Source organism: Rana temporaria, chromosome 10 (genome assembly GCF_905171775.1).
Source record: "Rana temporaria chromosome 10, aRanTem1.1, whole genome shotgun sequence".
Lineage (NCBI taxonomy): Eukaryota > Metazoa > Chordata > Amphibia > Anura > Ranidae > Rana > Rana temporaria.
The window spans coordinates 147,683,656-147,708,447 of record NC_053498.1 but is presented as its reverse complement, the minus strand read 5'-3'; the positions used below and the strand labels follow the sequence as shown (position 1 = coordinate 147,708,447).

The 24,792-nt window shown below is 44.0% G+C and overlaps 1 protein-coding gene across 4 annotated transcripts in view; it reads right to left on the bottom strand.

The window, feature by feature from the left end:
* PLEKHG5 (pleckstrin homology and RhoGEF domain containing G5) overlaps positions 1-24,792 on the bottom strand; it is a 207,937-nt gene that overhangs the window by 10,372 nt on the left and 172,773 nt on the right. For all 4 annotated transcript variants that reach the window (XM_040326507.1, XM_040326508.1, XM_040326509.1 and 1 more), the window contains 11 exons: positions 20,439-20,618; positions 13,919-14,089; positions 13,226-13,321; positions 12,951-13,001; positions 11,647-11,796; positions 10,749-10,859; positions 7,882-8,031; positions 7,498-7,635; positions 5,383-5,502; positions 4,287-4,419; positions 1,052-1,167 (listed from right to left, as the gene is read on the bottom strand). In XM_040326507.1, the coding sequence (XP_040182441.1) occupies positions 1,052-1,167; positions 4,287-4,419; positions 5,383-5,502; positions 7,498-7,635; positions 7,882-8,031; positions 10,749-10,859; positions 11,647-11,796; positions 12,951-13,001; positions 13,226-13,321; positions 13,919-14,089; positions 20,439-20,618 (1,416 nt within the window). The remainder of the gene's footprint in view (positions 1-1,051; positions 1,168-4,286; positions 4,420-5,382; positions 5,503-7,497; positions 7,636-7,881; positions 8,032-10,748; positions 10,860-11,646; positions 11,797-12,950; positions 13,002-13,225; positions 13,322-13,918; positions 14,090-20,438; positions 20,619-24,792) is intronic.

The following is a 24,792-nucleotide window of genomic DNA, read 5'->3' as shown; positions in this document are numbered from 1 at the left end:
GCGCGTGCGCGCCGCCGTCCCTGACTCCCGTGCACGTGCCCGGCGGGCATGATCGCCGCCGGGCACCCGCGATTGCTCGTTACAGAGCGAGTACCGGGAGCTGTGCGTGTAGGCGGGCACGCGGAAGAGCCGGATAGTGGATCGGGTCTCCTGGTGGGACGGGGGGAGGCCCGGTCAGAGCGGCGGTTGTTATGCCTGGAAAGCCGATTTCCCGCTCTAAACAAAGGTACCTGCAGCTGCGGGCATCAGCCCGGTATAACCCCCTAAAGCCGAGGACGCATATGTGCGTACGCTTGGCGCGAAGGGGTTAAAATGAACCTTCACCTAGCACCAAGGGAGCCGCCTCAAATAATTGGCCCCCCAATCCCCCAAATACTTCTACCCATCTTGTCTTTGCTTCCTTTCCGCTACATTCGGGGAAACTACGTAACAACTGAGAACTCAAGCACAGAAATCTCACCCCTGGTGTCATCAAGAGGCCCAGGAGGCCAAGTGGGAGGCTGAGCCCAATAGAACTGACTGACAATGGACTAACCCATTAAAAAATGTAATTACGGTAATACCTCTGATTGCGAGTAACGTGGTTTACGAGCGTTTTGCAATACAAGCGATTAAAAAAAAATAGCAGGATTCAAGCCTCTGGGGTGTGCAGTGCCGCATGTGGCCAGAGGTACGGGGGCGCCGGTGATGCTCAGAGACGCTCCGTTCCCGAGTGTTTTCAAGCGTCTCCAAGCGTCTCCGAGTGTCTCTGGCGCCCCAGCACCTCTGGCCACATACAGTACTGCATACACAAGCAGTGACCGTGGAACGCATTATCTGAGTTTCCATTGATTCTAATGGGGGGGGGGGGAAACTTGCTTTGATATACGAGTGCTTTGGATTAAAAGCATTCTTCTGGAACAAATTATGCTCGCAATTCAAGGTACTACTGTATTAAGCAGCCGCCTGAGCGCTACTTCCTGCCAATACTGTCACACACAAGCTTAACACTAGGTGGCAGTGTAAGATTTCCTAATACTAAATGCATTGCAAGAAAAACGCGTAGACTCACCTGTGCGTTGTAAAGTGCTTCCACCCACCCTCGGCACAGGGACTGGCCGCTGGCTTGAAACGTATAGGCTGCCACGGCGCTTCTATACTCATTTAGGTAGATTAATAAGAAGGAACCTGGAAGCAGGACAGATAAAAAAATATCCATTGAGGCCAGGTTCACACCTATGCGAATTGAGTGCGGTTTAAACCGCATCTAATTCGCAGGACATTTCAAAATACATTGTTTTCAATGAGGCTGGTTCACATATGTGCGATGCATCCGCACTGCGTATTGCCTCCAAACCGCATGCGGTTTTTATGTCTTGCGGTGCGGCTCAGGTGCGAATTCAGTCCCATTATCTTCTATGGGTATGCATCTAATTCGCACATGTGTTCAGTTCTCTGCAGGAATTTCTCTCATTCAGCTCAATACAATTCTCCCCCACTCTCCTCTCACCCGGAAGTTCTCCCAGGTCTCCAAATTCGCACCTGATCTGCAGCTAAACCGCAGTTGATCTGCAGAACACCCTCTAGAGAAATTCGCAACGAGAACGCAGCTCCAAAACGCAACGCACTAGTGTGATTCCGGCCTAAAACTAAAACAAAAAAAGAACACAAGATGCATGTAGTAGAAAATACTATATAAGGTGGAAACACAGAAAAGGGTTACAGGAATTCATTAGAGGTGATAATAAAGTTAGGAATGTGGGGGTGTGGCCAGGGGCGGACTGACAACTCATGGGGCCCCCGGGCAATAGAAGATTATGGGGCCCCTGGGCTTACAGATGGCCACCACGCCAGGAGGCAGTGCAGAGGCGGGGCAGCTAAAATCTCGGGATTTTCACATCAAAAGCATGTCGGTTTCGGACATATCAGGGACAGATGTAAAAAAAACACAGATTTTTACATACTGTCCCTGGTTTTACTGAGCCTGGCAACCCTGATGGGGCCCCCTAGTGGCATGGGGCCCTCGGGCAGTGCCCGAGTGACTCAAATGGTCAGTCCGCCCCTGGGTGTGGCAATGAAACTTCTAAATCTGAAACTTCCAAGTCAGTGACCCCTGACATGCCTGCTGCGTCCCGTAGTGGTGCAGCGCCTGGCGGAAGAGGTCACGGCATGCAGCGGGATCCAGGCTGCTGTTGATCAAAGTCAGTGAGCCAATGAGGAGAGAGAGGGGGCAGAGGCAGGGCCGGGGCGTGGCTCAGTGTCTGAATGGACACTCAGAGCAGCGGCTCGGTGCCCCCATAGCAAGGAGGGAGTGTCCAGGAGTGCCCGGCGAGGGACCCGAAAAGAAGAGGACCGGGGCTGCTCTGTGCAAAACCATTAGACAGAGCAGGTGAGTATAACATATTTGTTATTTAAAAACAAAAAACAACAAGATTTTCATATCACTGACAAAAAAAAAAAGCAAAAAAAAAAGACCTGATGGGTTTCTTTTTCAGAGTTGCACCAGATTTTGCACCCTCTAATTTTAGTAAATCAACCCCTTAGTGCACTGGACTGAGACAAGTACACAGTATAGAGGGATGTGCTTTGTTCAGGTTTCTTGTCCCAGGTTTACACCCACTTTAGGGGTCAGGATCATCAGCTTGGGCATTGGGATCGGCAAGTATTAAAACTTTTCTTTTGCACTCTTTTATTTTATTTATTTTTAAATGTAGAGACAGAATGGCCCAGATTCACAAAGCACTTACGCCGACGTATAACACGTTACGCCGACGTAAGTGCAAATGTGCGCCGTCGTATCTGTGCGGCAGACCCACAAACCAACATGCGCCTAAAAACAGGCTACACCCCGCCGACGTAGCTTGCACACGCTGGCGTAGGGTGGGCGCACATATGGGCTGGGCGCATGGTGCCGCTCCTATTGATTAGCCATTCAAACATGCAAATGAGGGAAATACGCCGATTCACGAATGTGCGTGTGCCCGGCGTATGCTACGCAAGATGCGCGTTAATTGTACGTCCGGCGTAAAGTTATTCCCCATAAATGAGGTGCACAGGTCTGCACCAGGGAACACAAGCCGGCGTATTGTGCGTTTGACGTGTGTCTGGCTGGGCGTACGTTATGTTCACGGCGTACGCGTGATCCTGCGTAGCTTAGACAGTTGTGCCGGCGTGGTTGTGAGCAGGCGCAGGGGGGTGCTGTGCATGCGTCCACGTCACGGCGCATGCGCAGTTCATGATACGTACCTGTCTGGCGCTCGGCCCATCATTTGCTTGGGGTCACGCCTCATTTGCATGGGTTCATGCCCACTTCAACCTACGCCGCCGTCCCCCTTTTCGAAACCCACGCCACGCTGGCCCAGCGTTGGGAGCACTGGCTTGCTAAATGCAATGCTTGCCTCTCCGCGCTGCGTTTGCGTGGCGTATGGTGTTTGCTCTACAGCGGCGTAATGTGCGCCCTGCTCTCTGTGAATCTGGGCCAATCACTCTAAACCAGGGGTAGGCAACCTGGGGCCCTCCAGCGGTTGCAGAACTACAAGTCCCATCATGCCCCTGGGAGTAATTGTAACTGCCAGCCTTGCAATACCATATGGAAAATGTAGTTCCACAACAGCTGGAGGGCCCCAGGTTGACTAGTAGGGATCTAAAATACACATTGGCTTGCTTAGTATAGAAAACACAAAATAAAAATAAAGGGCGTGCCGCTGAGGGTCACACGGGCCCTTCTGTCACCTGTCTGCTCTATAACCCGCCGCAGGTATTCTCCTCTCCCATGTCAGTCTGGTTACCTCCAGTCACTGTTTGTTCTGGATACACAATGTCAGATCTCCAACCAGACAAAGGACAATATTTATCTTTCATCTACGAGGCACATCTGCTCCACGGACAAAGTCCCCGACAAAGAGCCCGGGCCGGGGGAAAGATCAACTACCCAGAAGTCAGTGCAAATAAAGAAAAGCACAACATGTGTAGACAAGGCGCTGGACACACCCGGGATGGGTTTTCACATTTTAACCAGGTAAGTTCCCTAATGAAGATCTAATATTATAAGCCAGGGATCCTCAAACTACGGCCCTCCAGCTGTTGTAGAACTACACATCCCATGAGGCATTGTAACACACTGACATTCACAGACATGACTAGGGCATGATGGGAGTTGTAGTTCCTGAACAACCGGAGGGCCGTAGTTTGAAGACCCGTGTTATAAGCCAACGAGCCGCCTGTGATTCCAATAAGATACAAACCAATGCTGGCCGATATTTCCTTTATTAGGAATCGTCAAATGTTTACAGAGAACGCCGACCTACCTGTGTCCTTCAGCTCCCTGCAGACGATCTTATCCACCAATAGGGGCTGGCGGATCACTTTGGTCCTCTCCGCCTTCTTCACCGGCTTCGTGATGAGGAAGAGATCCGTGAATAGGAAGCAGTAAACGTCCATCTGAAATTAGGAAGAGGATGATATTGGTTTGTGGGAAAATCTTGGTGCCCAATAGGCATTACCTACTTCAGAGCCCTTTCACGCTGAGGCGTTTTTCAAGCACTTTGGCGCTAAAAAAAAGAAGGGGCTTGAAAAGCCCAAGAAAACCAATTTCCATTCAAATCAATGGAAGCTTTCACACTGGGGCGGTGCGAGGACAGGGGGCCGGATTCAGAAAGAGATACGACGGCGTATCTCCTGATACGCCGTTGTATCTCTGAGTTCCGACGGTCGTATCTATGCGGCTGATTCATAGAATCAGGTTCCGCATAGATCTCCCTAGGATCCGACAGGTGTAAGTGACTTACACCGTCGGATCTTAGGCTGCAATTCCAGGCCGGCCGCTAGGTGGCGCTTCCATATCTTTTACGCAACGAATATGCAAATGAGGAGTTACGCCGATTCAGAAACGAACGACCGCCCGGCGCTTTTCTTTTTACGTCGTTTGCGTTTGGCATTTTCCGGCGTATAGTTACCCCTGCTATATGAGGCGTAGCTAATGTTAAGTATGGCCGTCGTTCCCGCGCCGAGTTTTGAAATTTTTACGTTGTTTGCGTAAGTCGTTCGCGAATACGGATGGACGTAATTTACGTTCACGACGAAACCAATGACGTCCTAGCGACGTCATTGGGAGCAATGCACGCCGGGAAAATTCGCGGACGGCGCATGCGCAGTTAAATCCGCGCGGGGACGCGCCTGATTTAAATACTACACTCCCCCTAGCCGCGGAATTTGAATTCCGCCGGGGGATTTACAATACGCCGCCGCAAGTTTTGAAGTAAGTGCTTTCTGAATACAGCACTAGCCTCTCAAACTTGCGCCGGCGGATCGTAAATCAGATAGATTACGCGGATCTAAAGATTCGCTAATCTATCTGATCAATTCTACATAAAAAATGGTAAAAGGAATATCCCCGAAAATCACCTTGCTGTCTTTTCCTTCCTTCATCTTCAGGCTGCCTTCCAGCAGAAGCTGTCGTGTCTCGTCCGGAGATGTCCCAATCATGGGTGCCGTCAGATCCAACTTGCAGAACTCCTTCAAAAGCTAAACCAAGAAATAATAGTCTCCATCATTATTGAAGCATGAATCGTTACTATGTGTCAATCTTATAACATATATCTATGTATATCTGTTTGTGCTACACTATAAGGGCTGGCAGTTAGTGGACACCTGACCTTCCACCTGACCTTCCACTCCAAAACAATGGCCATTAAGATGGAGTTGGCCAACCTTTGTGGCTGCAAAAGCCTCCACTCTTCTGGGAAGTCTTTCTACAAGACTTTGGAGGGTGTCCAGAGAAATGTGAGCCCATTCAGCCAAAAGAGCATTTGTGAGGTCAAGTACTGAGGTTGGGTGAGAAGACCTGGTTCACAATTCTGGGTGTTCGGTAGGATTGAGGTTAGGGGTCTGTGCCGGTCACTCCAATTCCTCCACACCAAACTCATCAAACCATGTCTTTATGGAGATGGCTTTGTACACAGTCATGCTGGAACTGAGAATTACCTTTTCAAGACTGTTGCCAAAATTTGTGAGGTTAGGTATTGTATGAGAAGACCTGGCTCACAATCCATATCATCCCAAAGGAGTTCAGTAGGGTTGAGATGAGGGCTCTGTACAGGACACTCAAGTTCTTCCACATCAAATTGGTCAAATTGGTCAAGCCATGTCTTCATGGTGCTGGTCTAAACTGGTCAAACCACAACTTTATGGAGGTGGTGCAAACTGGTCAAACCGTGACTTTATGAAGCTGGTTCAAACTGGTCAAACTATGTCTTTAGGAAGGTGGTATAAATTGGTCAAACCATGTCTTAATGGAACTGGTCCAAACTGGTCAAACCATGACTTCATTGAGATGGTCCAAACTGATCAAACCATGACTTCATTGAGATGGTCCAAACTGGTTAAATCATGTCTTTATGGACCCGTTTAAAACTGCCTTTTATGAAGCTGGTCCAAACTGGTCAAGCCATGTCTTTATGGAGCTGGTCCAAACTGGTCAAACTATGACTTTATGGAGCTGGTCCAAACCAAGTCTTTGTTCCCGTTTAAAACTGCCTTTTATTAAGCTGGTCCAAACTGGTCAAACCATGTGTTTATGGAGCTGGTCCAAACTGGTCAAACCAAGTCTTTATGGAGCTGGTCCAAACTAGTCAAACTATGTGTTTATGGACCTGGTCCAAACTGGTCAAGCCATGTCTTTATGGAGCTGGTCCAAACTGGTCAAACTATGACTTTATGGAGCTGGTCTAAACTGGTCAAACCATGACTTTATGGAGCTGGTCCAACCTGGTTAAATCATGTCTTTATGGAGCTGGTCCAAAATGCCTTTATATAGCTGGTCCAAACTGGTCAAACTATGTGTTTATGGACCTGGTCCAAACTGGTCAAGCCATGTCTTTATGGAGCTGGTCCAAACTGGTCAAACTATGACTTTATGGAGCTGGTCTAAACTGGTCAAACCATGACTTTATGGAGCTGGTCCAACCTGGTTAAATCATGTCTTTATGGAGCTGGTCCAAAATGCCTTTATATAGCTGGTCCAAACTGGTCAAACTATGTGTTTATGGACCTGGTCCAAACTGGTCAAACTATGTGTTTATGGACCTGGTCCAAACTGGTCAAACCATGTCTTTATGGACCTGGTCCAAACTGGTCAGACCATGTCTTTATGGACCTGGTCCAAACTGGTCAAACTATGACTTTATGGAGCTGGTCCAACCTGGTTAAATCATGTCTTGATGGAGCTGGTCCAAGCTGCCTTTATGGAGCTGGTCCAAACTGGTCAAACCATGACTTCATGGACCTGGTCCAAACTTGTCAAACCATATCTGTATGGAGGTGGCTTTGTACACAGGGGCACTGTCATGTTGGAACAGAAAAGGGTCTTCCCCAAACTGTTGCCCCAAGGTTGTAAGAGCACAATAGTCTACAATTAACAATACCCTTTACTGGAAACACCTTAACTCAATGACTTGAAGGGTGACCACATGCTTTTAGCCATATAGTGTATATTACTAAGATTCACATCTAGCTGTGTACCTTATCCACCTCATCTGTACTGCTCTCCACGGCTTCGTAAGAGTCGATCCGACTGATAATGGCCGCCAGTCGCTGCTGCTCTTGCCTTTGGCGCATCCTTGAGTTCACGTGATTGATGAATCGTTCAACTGAGTTTATCTGTGGGGATAACACAACAATTAGCACATTAGAGGAGCTTGATTGGTCATAAGGAGAACTAAAGTGAATAGAATTCCCATCGAAGTTTATCCTCTGTCACTAATGAGCCAGAGAGAGGAGCAGATGTTCCTTCATCTAATTATCATATCCGATCATCCAGGCATGAAATGTTACTCTGGAGTTCTATCACTACAACGTATCGCTATTTTATTCTATTACTGTACTTAGCATTGACATATCAATTACCATAACAATGATGGACTCTCTGACTTGAGGGTCGTCCGTCTTCTTCAGGATGGATTTGAGCAGCAGGGGGTATTTGGTGAGACGTTGATGCGGCTTCACTAACATGTCGCTCAGCTTCAGGCGATTGCACTGTTTGTGTTTCTCGGCCCACTGCATAGAGACAGACAAAAGACGCAACGATTAATCCGTGTAAACGGTCTTCTGCACTCCGCCAACGTAGGCTCCTCCCACTTAAAAAGAAGAACCCGTGTGGACAGGCAGGGGATGCAGAATAACCCCCTAAGGCTCCCTTCACTCATGAGCGTAGTGTTTTTGAGCGTTTCTTCGCACATTTTGGGGTGTATTTCTACAGCGTTTTTAAAGTCGTTTTAAACTTTGGTATTTTTTTTTTTGGCCAATAAAGAAAATTATAATTTATTTCATCATTTGTTGCTATGTTTTTCAGCTTTTTCATCTGCTTTTATTTATTATTTACTTAATATTATTATTCATTTAATTTTTTTACTTTTTTTGTAAGGAGTCAAAGGCTATGGTTAGGGGTTAATTTTTATTTATTGATTATTATTTACTTATTTTTTAATTTAATATTATTATTCATTTAATTTTTTTACTTTTTTTTGTAAGTTGTCAAAGGCTATGGTTAGGGGTTAATTTTTATTTATTGATTATTATTTACTTATTTTTTAATTTAATATTATTATTCATTTAATTTTTTTACTTTTTTAGTAAGGGGTCAAAGGCTATGGTTAGGGGTTAATTTGTATTTATTCATTATTATTTACTTATTTTTTAATTTAATATTATTCATTAAATTTTTTTACTTTTTTTGTAAGGGGTCAAAGGCTATGGTTAGGGGTTAATTTTTATTTATTTATTATTATTTACTTATTTTTTTAATTTAATATTAATATTTATTTAATTGTTTTACTTTTTTAGTAAGGGGTCAAAGGCTATGGTTAGGGGTTAATTTGTATTTATTTATTATTATTTACTTATTTTTTTAATTTAATATTAATATTTATTTAATTGTTTTACTTTTTTAGTAAGGGGTCAAAGGCTATGGTTAGGGGTTAATTTGTATTTATTCATTATTATTTACTTATTTTTTAATTTAATATTATTCATTAAATTTTTTTACTTTTTTTGTAAGGGGTCAAAGGCTATGGTTAGGGGTTAATTTTTATTTATTTATTATTATTTACTTATTTTTTTAATTTAATATTAATATTTATTTAATTGTTTTACTTTTTTTGTAAGGGGTCAAAGGCTATGGTTAGGGTTAATTTTTATTTATTTATTATTATTAACTTATTTGTTTATTTAATATTATTATTCATTTAGTTTTTTTACTTTTTTTGTAAGTTGTCAAAGGCTATGGTTAGGGGTTAATTTTTATTTATCTATTATTATTTACTTATTTTTTAATTTAATATTAATATTCATTAAATTTTTTTACTTTTTTTGTAAGGTGTCAAAGGTTTTGGTTATGGGTTCATTTATTTATTATTATTTACTTATTTTTTAATTTAATATTATTGTTAATGTTATTTTTTTTAACTTTTTTTGTAAGTTGTCAAAGGCTATGGTTAGGGGTTCATTTTTTTTATTATTATTTACTTATTTTTTTATTTAATATTAATTGTAATTTTTTTACCTTTTCTGTAAGGGGTCAAAGGCTATGGTTAGGGGTTATTTTTTTATGTGTTTATTATTATTTACTTATCTTTATTTTATTAGCTTAGGGGTTAATATTAGGGTTAGGATTATGGGTTAATATTAAAAAATAACTAAAGACAAAATTTAATTTTTTCGTTTTAGACAGAGAGATTAGACCCTCCCTGTGCCCCCTTTAGGGACATTTATCCTCTTTATTTGTCCTGTTTACCGTTATCATTGAAAGTGAAAGTAAAAATACACAAAAAACTAATTTTGGGTTGTCCCCAGAAAAGGGGAAACCTTCCAATGGAGACACTAGTCCTGGTGACTTGGGGGTCCCCAAAGAATTCCCTTAATTTGCAAGGATTTCTTCTCACTTCCTGTTTAGCCATGGGACAGGAAGTGAAGGGAAATCTTTTCAATGGGACACAAATGGCGGGAAAAAAAAAATTGGCAGGGGGAAAAAAAATGGCGGAAAAAAAAAGTTTGCCTATAGTTCTACTTTAATATTAGGGTTAGGTTTAGGGGTTAAAACTAAGGTTAGGGTTAGGGGTTATTTTATTATTTATGATTTTTATTATTTATTTATGTATTTTATATATTTTTTAGTGCATTTATTATCATTTATTTATTCATTTTTATTTATCTATTGCATTTGAGAAAAAAAAGGCTGAAGAACTAATTATTATTGTTATTATTTATTTATTTTTATTTAATTATTGCATTTGAGCAGAAAAGGGATAAAGAACACATTTTTATTAATATTATTATTTATTTATGTATTTTATATTTTTTTTAGTGCATTTATTATTATTTATTTATTATTTTTTATTTATCTATTGCATTTGAGCAGAAAAAGGCTGAAGAACTACCGTAATTATTATTATTATTATTTATTTATATTTAATAATTGCATTTGAGCAGAAAAATAATAAAGAACTAATTGTTATTTTTATTATTTATTTATTTTTATTTAATTATTGCATTTGAGCAGAAAAATGATAAAGAACTAATTTTTATTATTATTATTTTTTTTTTATTTAATTATTGCATTTGAGCAGAAAAACGCTAAAGAACATGCGACGAAACGCGCTAAAACACTCAAATGAAGCGTTTCCATGGAACAAAAAAAAAACGAAAAACACAACAATTTACCCCGATCGAGCTACAAAAAAAAGTTTCAGAACTTTTTCGAGCTTCAGGCGACTTACCGTTACATAAGCCCGAAACAAGTCATTGTCCCGGTGCAGGTTCCTCATATACTCCATGCAGCCCTCTTCCTCCATGCAATATCGGATATACGGCTTGAAGAGAGATTCAAACTGCCAAAACAATAAAGAGTACAATGTATTTCATTACGTTATACAGGCTGCTGCCATTGGGGGGAGCACTCAGAATCTGGCGGCCAATCAGCTTCATGTTCTTCAAAATGTTTACCCACTTTCTATTTATATTTATATAAAAGTGGAGAAACATTTTGAAGACCACTCGTGTAAATATATATAGTGTGCATAAAAAATCATAACATTTTTCAAACATAAATAAAACTGTTGTGTGTAAAAATAGATAAATGAATGAAAAAAATTGTAATTTATATAAATAAATATATATATATATATATATATATATATATATATATATATATATATATATATTTATATATAAATGAGTAAAACAATTGAAATAAATTAATAAATGAATAAAATGTAAATAAATTATATATATATATATATATATATATATATATATATATATATATATATATATATATATATATAAATAAATCTATATAATTTTTTTTCATTTATTAATTTACTTTTATTTTTTTATTTATTTTAACACACAACAGTTGCATTTATGTTTGAAAAATGTAATGATTTTTTATGCACACTATATTGCACTTCAACCACTGCAGCATGCAGCACTAACCAATCAGATGCAGTATGTGAATATACACAAATATATATATATATATGTTTTTTGTATTTACACATCAGTTATTTCTTTTTGAAAAATGTAATGATTTTTTTTTCACACTATACTGCATGTAACTAACCAATCAGATGCAGCGCGTCGCTCGGATGGATATCGTCCTTTCTTAGTACATACCATTTTAAATCCCTTCTGGAAGTCCACGGGGTTCTGCAGGCTCCGGGTCTTCCTCGTCTTTTCCAGCACCGGCATCATGATGTTGGCCCAGAGCGATCGATGAAGCTGGATGATTTCCTGCACGTTGCTGAACAGCTTCTCCGGCTCCACCTGTCACCAGATCCCAGAAATCCATATTAATGGCAATAAATTAAATCATTCCGGGGGGGAGTTCCCCTTCCTGATGAGGACAGAACAGGGCTCCGCAACCCCATTGGTTGAGTTTCTGCTCCTCTATGTACATCATTTATGGTGTTTATACATCTCACTGAAAACCCAACCGCATGACAGTCCTGTCTGACTCTGAGGGACTACTCATTTTTGGGGGTCTGTACACCCGCTGTGCCCATTATGAGGGGTTCCCACCATCCCTGTGCTGAGTTCCCAGGTCTGTACACCCGCTGTGCCCATTATGAGGGGTTCCCACCATCCCTGTGCTGAGTTCCCGGGTCTGTACACCCGCTGGGCCCATTATGAGGGGTTCCCACCATCCCTGTGCTGAGTTCCCGGGTCTGTACACCCGCTGTGCCCATTATGAGGGGTTCCCACCATCCTTGTGCTGAGTTCCCGGGTCTGTACACCCACTGTGCCCATTATGAGGGGTTCCCACCATCCCTGTGCTGAGTTCCCAGGCCTGTATACCTGCTGTGTCCATTATGAGGGGTTCCCACCATCCCTGTGCTGAGTTCCCAGGCCTGTATACCTGCTGTGCCCATTATGAGGGGTTCCCACCATCCCTGTGCTGAGTTCCCGGGTCTGTACACCCGCTGTGCCCATTATGAGGGGTTCCCACCATCCCTGTGCTGAGTTCCCGGGTCTGTACACCCGCTGTGCCCATTATGAGGGGTTCCCACCATCCCTGTGCTGAGTTCCCGGGTCTGTACACCCGCTGTGCCCCATTATGAGGGGTTCCCACCATCCCTGTGCTGAGTTCCCGGGTCTGTACACCCACTGTGCCCCATTATGAGGAGTTCTCACCATCCCTGTGCTGAGTTCCCGGGTCTGTACACCCGCTGTGCCCATTATGAGGGGTTCCCACCATCCCTGTGCTAAGTTCCCGGGTCTGTACACCCGATGTGCCCATTATGAGGGGTTCCCACCATCCCTGTGCTGAGTTCCTGGGTCTGTACACCCGCTGTGCCCATTATGAGGGGTTCCCACCATCCCTGTGCTGAGTTCCCGGGTCTGTACACCCGCTGTGCCCATTATGAGGGGCTCCCACCATCCCTGTGCTGAGTATATATTATATATGAACATTTTTGTACCTCGCACAGAAGTCCTGATTCCTGGAGATTCAGCAGACAGCACAGGAAGAGCTACAGAGAGAGGAAACAATATATTATAAATAATGATCAATACAGAACTCATCATCAACACAAGAATCAGGAGAGCAGAAGAATCTTCTACATTGTTATCTGTATATTACAATGAGGCCGCCCCTGGCCTGGGGGGGTCCCGGGGTACAGAGATCACAGCCCCCCCCGGAATGGTCCCCACATTGCCCATGTGATAACCCAACTCCCAATGTGTGGAAACTCACATCTGTTATGACCTTCAGCTTCTTGATGTAGGTGGCTTCGGTGTGGATCAGCTCCCAGATCGCCTCCTGCTGGTGGCACTGACGTCTGCTTAAAGTCTAATGGAAGACAGAACAACAGAAATGTTTTTTTTTTACACCAAAAATAGGGCAATATTCCTCCCACTGACACCAACGATGGGACACTATTCCTCCCATTAATACCAATGATGGGGCACTATTACTCCCACTGACACCAATGATAGGACACTATTCCTCCCACTGACACCAATGATGGGACACTATTCCTCCCACTGACACCAACGATGGGACACTATTCCTTCCATTAATACCAATGATGGGGCACTATTCCTCCCACTGACACCAATGATAGGACACTATTCCTCCCACTGACACCAATGATGGGACACTATTCCTCCCACTGACACCAATGATGGGACACTATTCCTCCCACTGATATCAAGGATGAAGCATTGTTTACTCTCATTGATGCCAATGGCCACAATTCGGCCCCCAGAAAGTTTGAAGGACAGTAAACTGGCCCTTTGTTTAGAAAGTTTGGAGACCCCATAAAGTCCAGACTTGCCCACTCAGTTATTTTTGTAGCGGGTGAATTGCATAGATTGCGTAGCAGATCCATTATACAATGTTGTTATTATTTATAATTTTCACACATTTATTTCCTCTTTTTGTTACCTCCGGGACTTCGATGATCTGCTGCCAGCTCTCCTCCAGGCTCAGGCTGGTGTCGTCCTCATCCTCCTCCCAGGAGTCCTGATCGAAGCACATCTGCTGGGGCAGCTTCGGGAGGCCGAACATGCTGTATGAATGCAGCTTGCTTTCCAGTTGCTCCATTTTATCGATTTCCTGCAAGAAGAGCCAAAAATTCAGAACACAAAGAAGGAGAATCAGAAGAAGGAGAAGGAGAGGGAGGAGGAGAATGAGAAGGAGAAGATGGAGAAGGAGAAGAAGAAGAAGAAGAAGAAGAAGAAGAAGAAGAAGAAGAAGAAGAAGGAGAAGAAGAAGAAGAAGATGGAGAAGGATAAGAGAAGGACGAGAAGGAGGAGAAGGAGGAGGAGAAGGAGAAGAATGAGGAGAAGGACAAGAAGGTGGAGAAAGAAGAGGAGAAGGAAGATAAGGAGGAGAAGGAGAAGAATGAGGAGAAGGAGAAGGAGAAGAAGGAGGAGAAAGAAGAGGAAAAGGAGAAGAAGGAGGAGGAGAAGGAGAAGAAGGAGGAGAAGGAGAAGGAGAAGGAGGAGAAAGAGGAGGAAAAGGAGAAGAAGGAGGAGGAGAATGAGGAGAAGAAGGAGAATGAGAAGGAGGAGGAGGAGGAGAAGGAGGAGGAGAAGGAGAAGAATGAGGAGAAGGAGAAGGAGGAGGAGAAGGAGAAGAATGAGGAGAAGGAGAAGGAGGAGGATAAGGAGAAGAAAGAAGAGGAGAAGGAGAAGAAGGAGGAGGAGGAGAAGGAAGAGAAGAAGGAGAAGAATAAGGAGAAAGAGGAGGAAAAGGAGAAGAAGGAGAAGGAGAAGGAGGAGAAGAATGAGGAGGAGGAGGAGGAGGAGAAGGAGGAGAAAGAAGAGGAGAAGGAGAAGAAGGAGGAGAAGGAGGAGAAGGATGGAGAAGGAGGAGAAGGATGGAAAACGAGGAGAAGGAAGAGAAGGAGGAAAAGGTGGATGAGAAGGAGAAGAAGGAGGAAAAGAAGGAGAAGGAGAAGAAGGAAGTGAAGGAGAAAAAGGAGGAGAAGGAGGATAAGGAGGAGAAGAAGGAAAAGAAGGAGGAGAAGGAAAAGGAGAAGAAGGAAAAGAAGGAGGAGAAGGAAAAGGAGAAGAAGGAAAAGAAGGAGGAGAAGAAGGGAAAAAAAGAAGGAGAAGAAGGAGAAGAAGAAGAAGGAGGAGGAGAAGAAGGATGGAGAAGGAGGAGATGAGGAGAAGGAGAAGAAGGAGGAGGAGAAGGAGGGGAAGGAGAAGAAAGCACGAGGAATACAAATCCTGAGAAAATCAGACCTCATCCAGGAGGACGGAGCCGTGTAGAAGGCGACGAGGGGTCTGCGTAGAACACAGGGATAAGTTGACTTATATAGAGACCCCCAGCCGCGGAATCGCTCTTTTCCTACTCAGACCGCCGCTAATGTATGCAAATGAAAGTCAGAAATGCTAATGAGATTAGCGGGGGAGCCCCGACCGAGGGAGATTCTCCTCTTTGTTCCCCCGTTACTGTGGCTCGTGCTCGGGTACTTGGCAGGGGCTCAGGGGACAGGCGGGTTGAAAAGAACAGCTGGTACTAGTGGGCGAGGGTCGGGCTGCTGAATGGGCCGAAGACAATGGAAGCCATACTGACCCCTCCAGATTATTGATGGGCCGACATGGACCTAATGGTGGGGGGGAGCCAGCCTAATATCCTACTGAGGACAAAGGACGCGGCTGAAGCCTAAAGCCCATCAAAGTCTTCCATCGGGAGTCCTCTGAGATTTTCCGGGGTGGGCGATGCGTTTCGTACGATGGATGCGAGGAAGAATTTGGGCTTTATTTGTTTAGCCACTTGTCGACCACAATATGGATATACAGCGCGTAAAATAAGTACTGAACACGTCACCATTTTTCTCAGTAATTTTTTTTCCAAAGGTGCTATTGACATGAAATTGTTGGCAACAACCCGTGCAATCCATACATACAAAGACACCAAAACAAATACGTTCAGAAACAAAGTTCTGTGTAATAAAATGGAATGACACAGGGAAAAAGTATTGAACCCATGAAGGAAGGGAGGTGCAAAAAGGCCTGGAAAGCCAAGACACCAGCTGAAAGTGGTTGTAAACCCTCAGAGACAACTTAATCTGTTCAGGTAGTAGATAATCGCTGCCTGTGAAAGTGTACTTACTGCTGTATTTTTAATAAAAAACGTCTTTTACTTGTAGGTGACGTCATGCGCGATGGCGCAGTATGATCTTTCATTAACGGCACCTAAGGTGTGCCGTTTCTGTATTCCCTGCATGTTGGGAAATTACTGTGAACGAGCTTCCCCTCTGAACGGCACAGAGGAGAAGTCTGGTGATGCTGCACCGATTCTCTTCTTCCTGATACTCGCCCATGTGACTGAATAAGACGTCACACAGATCGAGGCTTGGTTTACGCCGCTACGGCGCATGCGCGAGATTTCCTAGGGGAAACAGAGTAAGGGTGGAAGTGATGTACGGAACAGATTCAGCAAACAGCACTAACATTGGAGCGGCCCATACCTGAGAGAGGAGACAGCCCCCAGCCCCCCCCCCCCGTTTTACTTACCTGAGCCCTCAAAAGTCCTGTGCCGTGAATGCGCTGGCTACTGGCCCCAGTCTTCTTGCCTGTTCTCGGCTCTTCATTGGAGATTGATAGCAGCACAGCCATTGGCTCCCACTGCTGTCAATCTAATCAATGACGCGGCACGCCAGGGGGCGGCGCAGAGTGATACAGTCAGCGGCTATGGCCGCCGGCTGTATCACGGGAGCGCGCCCGCAGGCTAACCCCCTTGGGAGAGCGCTTCCCATGAAGGGGGTTAGCTCTTGTGGGGAGGAGCCGAGACAGCCGTCGTGGGACACCAGAAGACGAGGATCGGGGCCATTGGCTCCCGCTGCTGTCAATCTAATCAATGACGCGGTGTGCCGGGGGGCGGGGCAGAGTGATACAGTCGGCAGCTATGGCCGCCTGCTGTATCACGGGAGCGCGCCTGCAAGCTAACCCCCTTGGGAGAGCGCTTCCCATGAAGGGGGTTAGCTCTTGCGGGGAGGAGCCGAGACAGCCGCTGTGGGACCCCAGAAGAGGAGGATCGGAGCCACTCTGTGCAAAACGAACTGCACAGTAGAGGTAAGTATGACATGTTTGTTATTTAAAAAAAAAAAGAAGCTTTACAACCCCTTTAAAAGAGGGTATAACCTGGATATGAAAATCTATAAAGTATCAGGGGTACGGGTGGGAAATGCTAGCCGACAATTGCAGGGAGAAGGAGGGGGGGATTAAAAGCCCCAGACTCCTCCTACAAATACAAACTAGCCAATGGCCAGCCTTCTAACATGTTATGTAAATGCATCTCTTGTTATACAGTAAAACCTTGGTTTGAGAGTAACTTGGTTTGAGAGCGTTTTGCAAGACAAGCAAAATGTTTTAATACATTTTGCCTTGATATACAAGCGATGTCTTGATATAAGAGCAGCGTCATGTCACAACTGAGTATAAAAAAGAAGAGAGGCGCCTCTAAGTGTAGCAATATGGTTACATTTATTGAAGGGACAACATTTAGCAACTTATTGCTACACTTAGAGGCGCCTCTCTTCTCTTTTATACTCCGGAAAAAAAAAAAAAATGCTTTGATATACAAGTGCTTTGGATTACAAGCATGTTTCTGGAACGAATTATCCTCGCAATCCAAGGTTTTACTGTACTACTAAAATCTCAATAAATAAAAAATAAAAAAGACGCCTGCCCATGTATGACACACGGGTGGCAAGGGGTTAAATAGGGGCATCTCTAGGCTTTATTGTTATAAAGATAAATCCTCCATATAATACAACAGCAGAACAAAGCGCAGACTCGGCTTCCTGCTCCGCACAATGGCCGAACGAACGTTCATTATCCTCCCCATACAAAGAAAAATCAGATTCCGATAAAACAATGTGGAGGAGATTTTATCTCTGCGGTTTCTTGATGAGGACTGCGGACGATGGTGGCGAAACGCAGACGGCCAAAAGATTAGATTACAACAAAAGGAAATATGGTACATCAAGCATGTTAACACGTGAAAATGACATCAATAAAAACTCGAAGGTGACGCAAAAAACAAAAACAAATCTAAACTGTGCTTCCTGCATCCAAAAAGAATAAATGATTGAAGGAGATTCCTTATTCATCGGAAGGCATTGGTCCTTTGTGATGGTAAAAAACAAAACGCATTAGGGACGCCAAAGTGAGCGCACGTCATTCTGAGGTGTGAAATCTTCATTGCATAAAATAACACACACTTACAGATCAAAGGCTTCGTCATAAGTGAGAATTGGCTGATAAATGTCGTTGTCTGGGGGGGAGGGGGGGTCGCCGGTGTACAGGGACACACAATTGTTACCTAATGAAGATTGTGAAGTCTGTGCTTCTTTGCGTGTCGGAAAAGCGTGCAATTTTGTGCACATAGGCCCAGATTCACAGAGAGCAAGGCGCACATTATGCCGCCGTAGAGCACACACCGTACGGCACGCCAACGTAGCGCGGAGAGGCAAGCATTGCATTCAGCAAGCCAGTGCTCCCAACGCTTCGCCAGCGTGGCGTGGGTTTCGAAGGCGCACGCCGGCGTAGGTGGAAGGGGGCGTTACCCCATGCAAATGATGGGCTGAGCGCCAGACAGGTACGTATCACGAACTGCGCATGCGTCGTGACGTGAACTCATGCACAGCACCCCCCTGCGCCTGCTCACAACCACGCCGGCACAACTGCCTAAGCTACGCCGGATCATCGCGTACGCCGTAAACATAACTTACGCCCAGCCAGACACACGTCCAACGCACAATACGCCAGCTTGTGTTCCCTGGTGCATGTCTGTTGCCGGGTTGCACCTCATTTATGGGGAATAACTTTACGCCGGACGTACAACTTACGCGCATCATGCGCCGGGCACACGCACGTTCGTAAATCGGCGTATTTACCTCATTTGCATGTTTGAATGGCTAATCAATGGGAGCAGCACCAATGCGCGCAGCCCATATGTGCGCCCATCCTACGCCGGCGTGTGCAAGCTACGTCGGCGGGGTGTAGCCTGTTTTTAGGCGCATGTTGGTTTGTGTGTCTGCCGCACACATACGGCGGCGCACATTTGCACTTACGTCGGCGTAATGTGTTGTACGTCGGCGTAAGTGCTTTGTGATTCTGGGCCATAATTCCCGGCATCCAGGCATGTGAACCCAGCGAAGCCTAGAAGGGGGTGCTGGGATTTGTAGTCCCACCAGTGGGGCTTATTCCCATAATGTCCGTTGAGCTGCAATGTTCTGCACCCCCCCCCCCCCACACACACTCTGTTCCCACCATACATGGGCAGAAAAAGGAACGTATCTCCGCGCACACACAGTGTGAAGAAGCCCCTTCGACCTTGAAACCCGCGTTTTGCGTATTTGAATTTTTTGGACAGGCAGAATATCGCCAAACAAGCGAAGTCAATCATGCCGATGTTTGCTTTAAATGACAGCTCCTCATTAGGCGCGCTCGCTCGCCCAGATGACCCCTGACTGGTTTCGCACGAAACTTTGCCTTGTCACAACGTGTTTGAACAACCACTTCAATTAATTTGCCGTCTGCCTCTAATCGGCCCATTGACCCGTCCCCCTATTGGCGGTCCTTGTTCTCCTCTATTGGGCGGCCCTTGTTCTCCTGGATTTGCTAAAGACCTCCTTAGCATAGCAATGGGGGCGACACGACATTACCTGCCGCCACATTAAGGAGGTGAAAAACCAGCGGAGGACAATGGACATTCCACATTAACCTAACAAAGCCAAAGAGGGGCAAACACGGCCTTCCCTGTGAACTCCTGGAAATGGGGATCACATATTGTGTACTCAGGTGTATGATATGAGGATGTGACACTAATCGGGGAATATTCGGACCGCCGCCGTGCACATCAAGGCAGGTAATGAGTACATAGGAGAGTTGTACAGCACCATGGATTCCCAACAAAGACTGATAACCCAGGATGGACATCAGTGCCAGGACAAGGCCAATCGTGCCCAGGGTGTCCCCACTGCATGGATACACAGCTCATCCTTCTCCCATCCCCCAGTACAGAGCTCCCCCTCAAGAACAGAGCTCCCCCTGTTCCCACAGGCTTCCAGGAGACTAAAGAAAACTAAGAGGCTGACACAAATGCACACTAGATGGCGCAAATGACTATGATACGTAGTGCCAACTAGTGGTCGAAGGTGGCATTTTCCATATTAAATCAATGAAAAACAGTCACTCAGCACAGGAAATGGCCTAATAACATCCATTTGCACAGAACGAATTTACATGCACTTTGACTAAGTCAACTGCTATGCAAAAATGTTAAATAAACCTCCCTTAGAGTGCATTGCATCATCATGTGTTTCTACATTCCATGCCCTCCCCCTTTACTTATTCTTGGAAAGCGTCAACCAAGTGACAAGATAAGCTGAGTGTGTGCACATTTGAGAGATACTGATACAAAGTTTCATTCATTTTCTCTTTACCTTCCCAAATGGTCCAGTACCAGCTCCAAAGAACCCGCTGAAGCGGCTGGCGGCTCGGTTCTTCCACGTGTCGTTGCCGTTGTTGGGCAGGGAGCCGCTGAGATTCTGGATGGGTTCTTGAACGGGGATAGTTGCATCCCCGAGAAATTCGGTCATGTTTTTCCTTCTTCTGCCAGGAGCCTAAAAACAAGGAGAGCAAACACACCGGGTTATCATCCAAAGGCATCACCTATCATCTTCATACAGTAATTTGTGCCGATCCGGCACTTTCATACATCATCTTTTTAGCACCACTATGGGCCAAGGCAGCCCAATGCTTCCAGCACCAGGCATGGTTAGTGTGGGGGGGGGGGGGGGAGGATTCTGTTGGGTGGTCATTAGTGATAGGCACCAAGAGGTCCCAATACTTCCAGCACCAGGCATGGTTAGTGAGGATCTCTGGGGTGGAGGATTCTGTGAGGTGGTCATTAGTGATAGGTACCAAGAGGTCCCAATACTTCCAGCACCAGGCATGGTTAGTGAGGATCTCTGGGGTGAAGGATTCTGTGGGGCAGTCATTAGTGATAGGCACCAAGAGGTCCCAATACTTCCAGCACCATGCAAGGTTAGTGTGGGTCTCTGGGTGGGGGAAAGGATCTGTGGGGCATTAGTGTTGGGGGGACTAGTGTTAAAGTCAGGAGTCCAGTACGTTGTGCCAATCCAGTATTTTCATTGATCGGGGAGCTTTCACCACCAATCTGGGCCAAGGCGGCCCAATACTTCCTGCATCAGGCAAGGTTAGTGAGGATCTGCACGGGGCGGAGTATTAGCGTTCGGGGCCAAGAGGGCCCAATACTTCGAGGACCAGGCAAGGTTAGTGAGGATCTGCACGGGGGGGGGGGGGGGGGGAGTATTAGCGTTCAGGGCCAAGAGGGCCCAATACTTTCAGGACCAGGCAAGGTTAGTGAGGATCTGCACGGGGGGGGATGGGAGTATTAGCGTTCGGGCCAAGAGGGCCCAATACTTTCAGGACCAAGCAAGGTTAGTGAGGATCTGCGTGGGGGGGGGGTTATTAGAGTTGGGGGTCAAGAGGGCCCAATACTTCCAGGACCAGGCAAGGTTAGTAAGGATCTGCGCGATGGGGGGGGGGTTTATTAGAGTTGGGGCCCAAGAGGGCCCAATACTTTCAGGACCAGGCAAGGTTAGTGAGGATCTGCGTGGGGGGGTTATTAGAGTTGGGGGCCAATACTTCCAGCACCAGGCAAGGCTGGTGAAGATCTGCAAAGGTCATTAGAGTTGGGGTTAGTGTTAAGGTCATTAGTCCAGTACTTTGTGCCGATCCAGCATTTTCATAGATCAGGGAGCTTTCAGCACCAATCAGGGCCAAGGTGGCCCAAGACTTCCAGCACTAGACAAGGTTGGTGAGGATTTGCTGGGGAGATCATTGGTGTTAGGGGTTGGTGTTAAGGTCGGGGGGTTATGGATAGTCTTATGAATAAAGTTTTATGGACTTTTGAGCTGATCGTTCGGTGCTCTACCTTGCTTCTGAAGTTGGGTGTCTCTCACTTTGTGGGACTGAGGTCAAAGTAACAAGAGCTATATGAAGAAAGCCAAGTTGGAGTTCAGAGCCTCCATTTTATTTTGCATTTGTAACAAAACAGAATTTCCATCCCATGGCTGAATTTATTCGGATTATGGATCGTTTTGATAAAAATGTAAATGAAGAAATCCATATTAAAGTGGAAGGTGGGCCGTCATTGATCCCAATGACTTGGAAGGATTTCGAGTTCCTCACCACAACCAAATCTGTGTTTTTAGACACCGGTTGAGACGGGATAATAAACCTTCTACTGACAAAAAGACGCGACTTCCAATCTCTCCACTTACAGGTCCCTGGAGCTGCCTAATCCCGGCTCCTTCTATTCTAAACACTCCGGGTCCTTCCTGGAATCTCCGGATTTGTGTAATTGCCTCCCGCTCCTCGGACAATGGCCGGCCTGGGCTATTGTGCAAACTTAAAGCGACGTCCTTTAGAAGCGTGTCCCCAACAACAGAGCGAGCGCTTGGTGAGCAGAGGAGAAATTTCCTGCTTACTGACATGGGAGGACCGAGGCACACTGGGAGGATTTGCATATGTGGATGTAAATGTCATCCTCGAATGTCGCTGTGCGTTACAACATGCAGGTTTATGTGCGTCATTTCAACAAGATTGACAAAGTACCTACAACGCCTCAACGTAACGTCACCACAACGCAAAGATGTCGCACACCTGTGCAATGTAAGGTGCTTAAAAGCACATGTGCCGTGATATACCAGCTAGGTGTGTTGGGGTTCCATTCCAGAGCAATTCAAGAATCGCCCTTAATTGTGATGGAACGCTTTCTTCTGATATGGACTGATGATGGTGCATTCTGTGCGTCGCTTTTAACGTCAACTTGTGTTGCGCAGTGTGGGAAATCAAACAGGACATGGGGGCTGCCTTTGGGACAATATGAGTGTGTGTGTGGGGGGGGGGGGGGCTTGGAAACTATGTAGCAATATTACTTACAATAAATACTTATAATAATAAATAACTCATTTTTAGATTGAAAGCTCCATGAGCACCCCACCCCCCTAATTCTTCTGTATTGAAATGTATTTATATTGTAAGTGCTGCACAAAGTGTTGGTGCTATTATTATTAATAAAAATAACAAGTACAAATATGAATAAAATGATAATACAAAAGAATAAATATGAATCAAAATATTATAAATAATAATTAAAAACAGAAGAAGACGAAGAAAAGGAATAAAAGGGAAATAAAAAGAAGGAGAAGAAGAAGATGAAGAAGAATATGTAGAAGAAAGAAGAAGACGAAGATGATGAAGAAAGAAGAAGAAGATTAAGAAGAATATGTAGAAGAAAGAAGATGACGAAGAAAGAAGAAAGAGGAAAGAAGAAGAAGAAGATGATGAAGAAGGAAGAAGAAAGAAGAAGAAGAAGAAGATGATGAAGAAGGAAGAAGAAAGAAGAAGAAGAAGGAAGAAGAAGAAGAAGATGATGAAGAAGGAAGAAGAAAGAAGAAGAAGAAGGAAGAAGAAGAAGATGAAGAAAGAAGTAGAAGAAGATGATGAAGAAAGAAGAAGAAGATGATGAAGAAAGAAGTAGATGAAGATGATGAAGAAAGAAGAAGAAGATGGTGAAGAAGGAAGAAGAAGATGATGAAGAAAGAAGTAGATGAAGATGATGAAGAAAGAAGAAGAAGATGGTGAAGAAGGAAGAAGAAAGAAGAAGGAAGGAGAAGATGATGAAGAAAGAAGAAGAAAGAAGGAAGAAGGAAGAAGAGGAAGAAGGAAGAAGAAGAAGAAGAAGAAAGAAGAAAGAAGAAAGAAGAAAGAAGAAAGAAGAAGGAAGAAGAAAGAAGAAAGAAGAAAGAAGAAAGAAGGAAGAAGGAAGGAAGAAGAAGAAGAAGAAGAAGGAGAAGAAGTAAAAGAAGAAGAAGGAGAAGAAGTAAAAGAAGAAGAAGGAAGAAGAAAGAAGGAAGAAGAAGAAGGAAGAAGGAAGAAGGAAGAAGAAGAAGAAGAAGAAGAGGGAAGAAGAAGAAGAAGAAGAGGGAAGAAGAAGAAGAAGAAGAAGGAAGAAGAAGAAGAAGAAGAACGAAGAAGAAAGAAGAAAGAAGGAAGAAGAAGAAGTAAAAGAAGAAGAAGGAAGAAGAAAGAAGGAAGAAGGAAGAAGAAAGAAGAAAGAAGAAAGAAGAAAGAAGAAGAAGAAGAAGAAGAAGAAGAAAGAAGAAGAAAGAAGAAAGAAGGAAGAAGAAGAAGTAAAAGAAGAAGAAGGAAGAAGAAAGAAGGAAGAAGGAAGAAGGAAGAAGGAAGAAGAAAGAAGAAAGAAGAAAGAAGAAAGAAGAAAGAAGAAAGAAGAAAGAAGAAGAAGAAGAAGAAGAAGAAGAAGAAGAAGAAGAAGAAGAAGAAGAAGAAGAAGAAGAAGAAGAAGAAGAAGAAGTAATAAAAATAAATATGAATAAAATTATAAAAAATAATAATGAAAAATATAATAAAATAAAACAAAACAATAAATATGAATGAAAATATATATTTAAAAAATGAAAAATATAATAATAATAATAATAATATGAATGAAATAAACAAAAAAATAAATATGAATAAAAATATAATAAAAAATATCCTGTAATAAAAATAATAATAAAATCGAACATAAGAACAAATATGAATGAAAATGTAACAAATAATAATAAAATATAATAATAAATAAATAAATAAAATAATAAGGCAAAAGAATAAATATGAATATAAATATAATAAAAATAATAACCACTTATAAAATATTACATTATTGTTTCTTTTTTTATATTTTTAAGTCTTTTGACTTGGTAC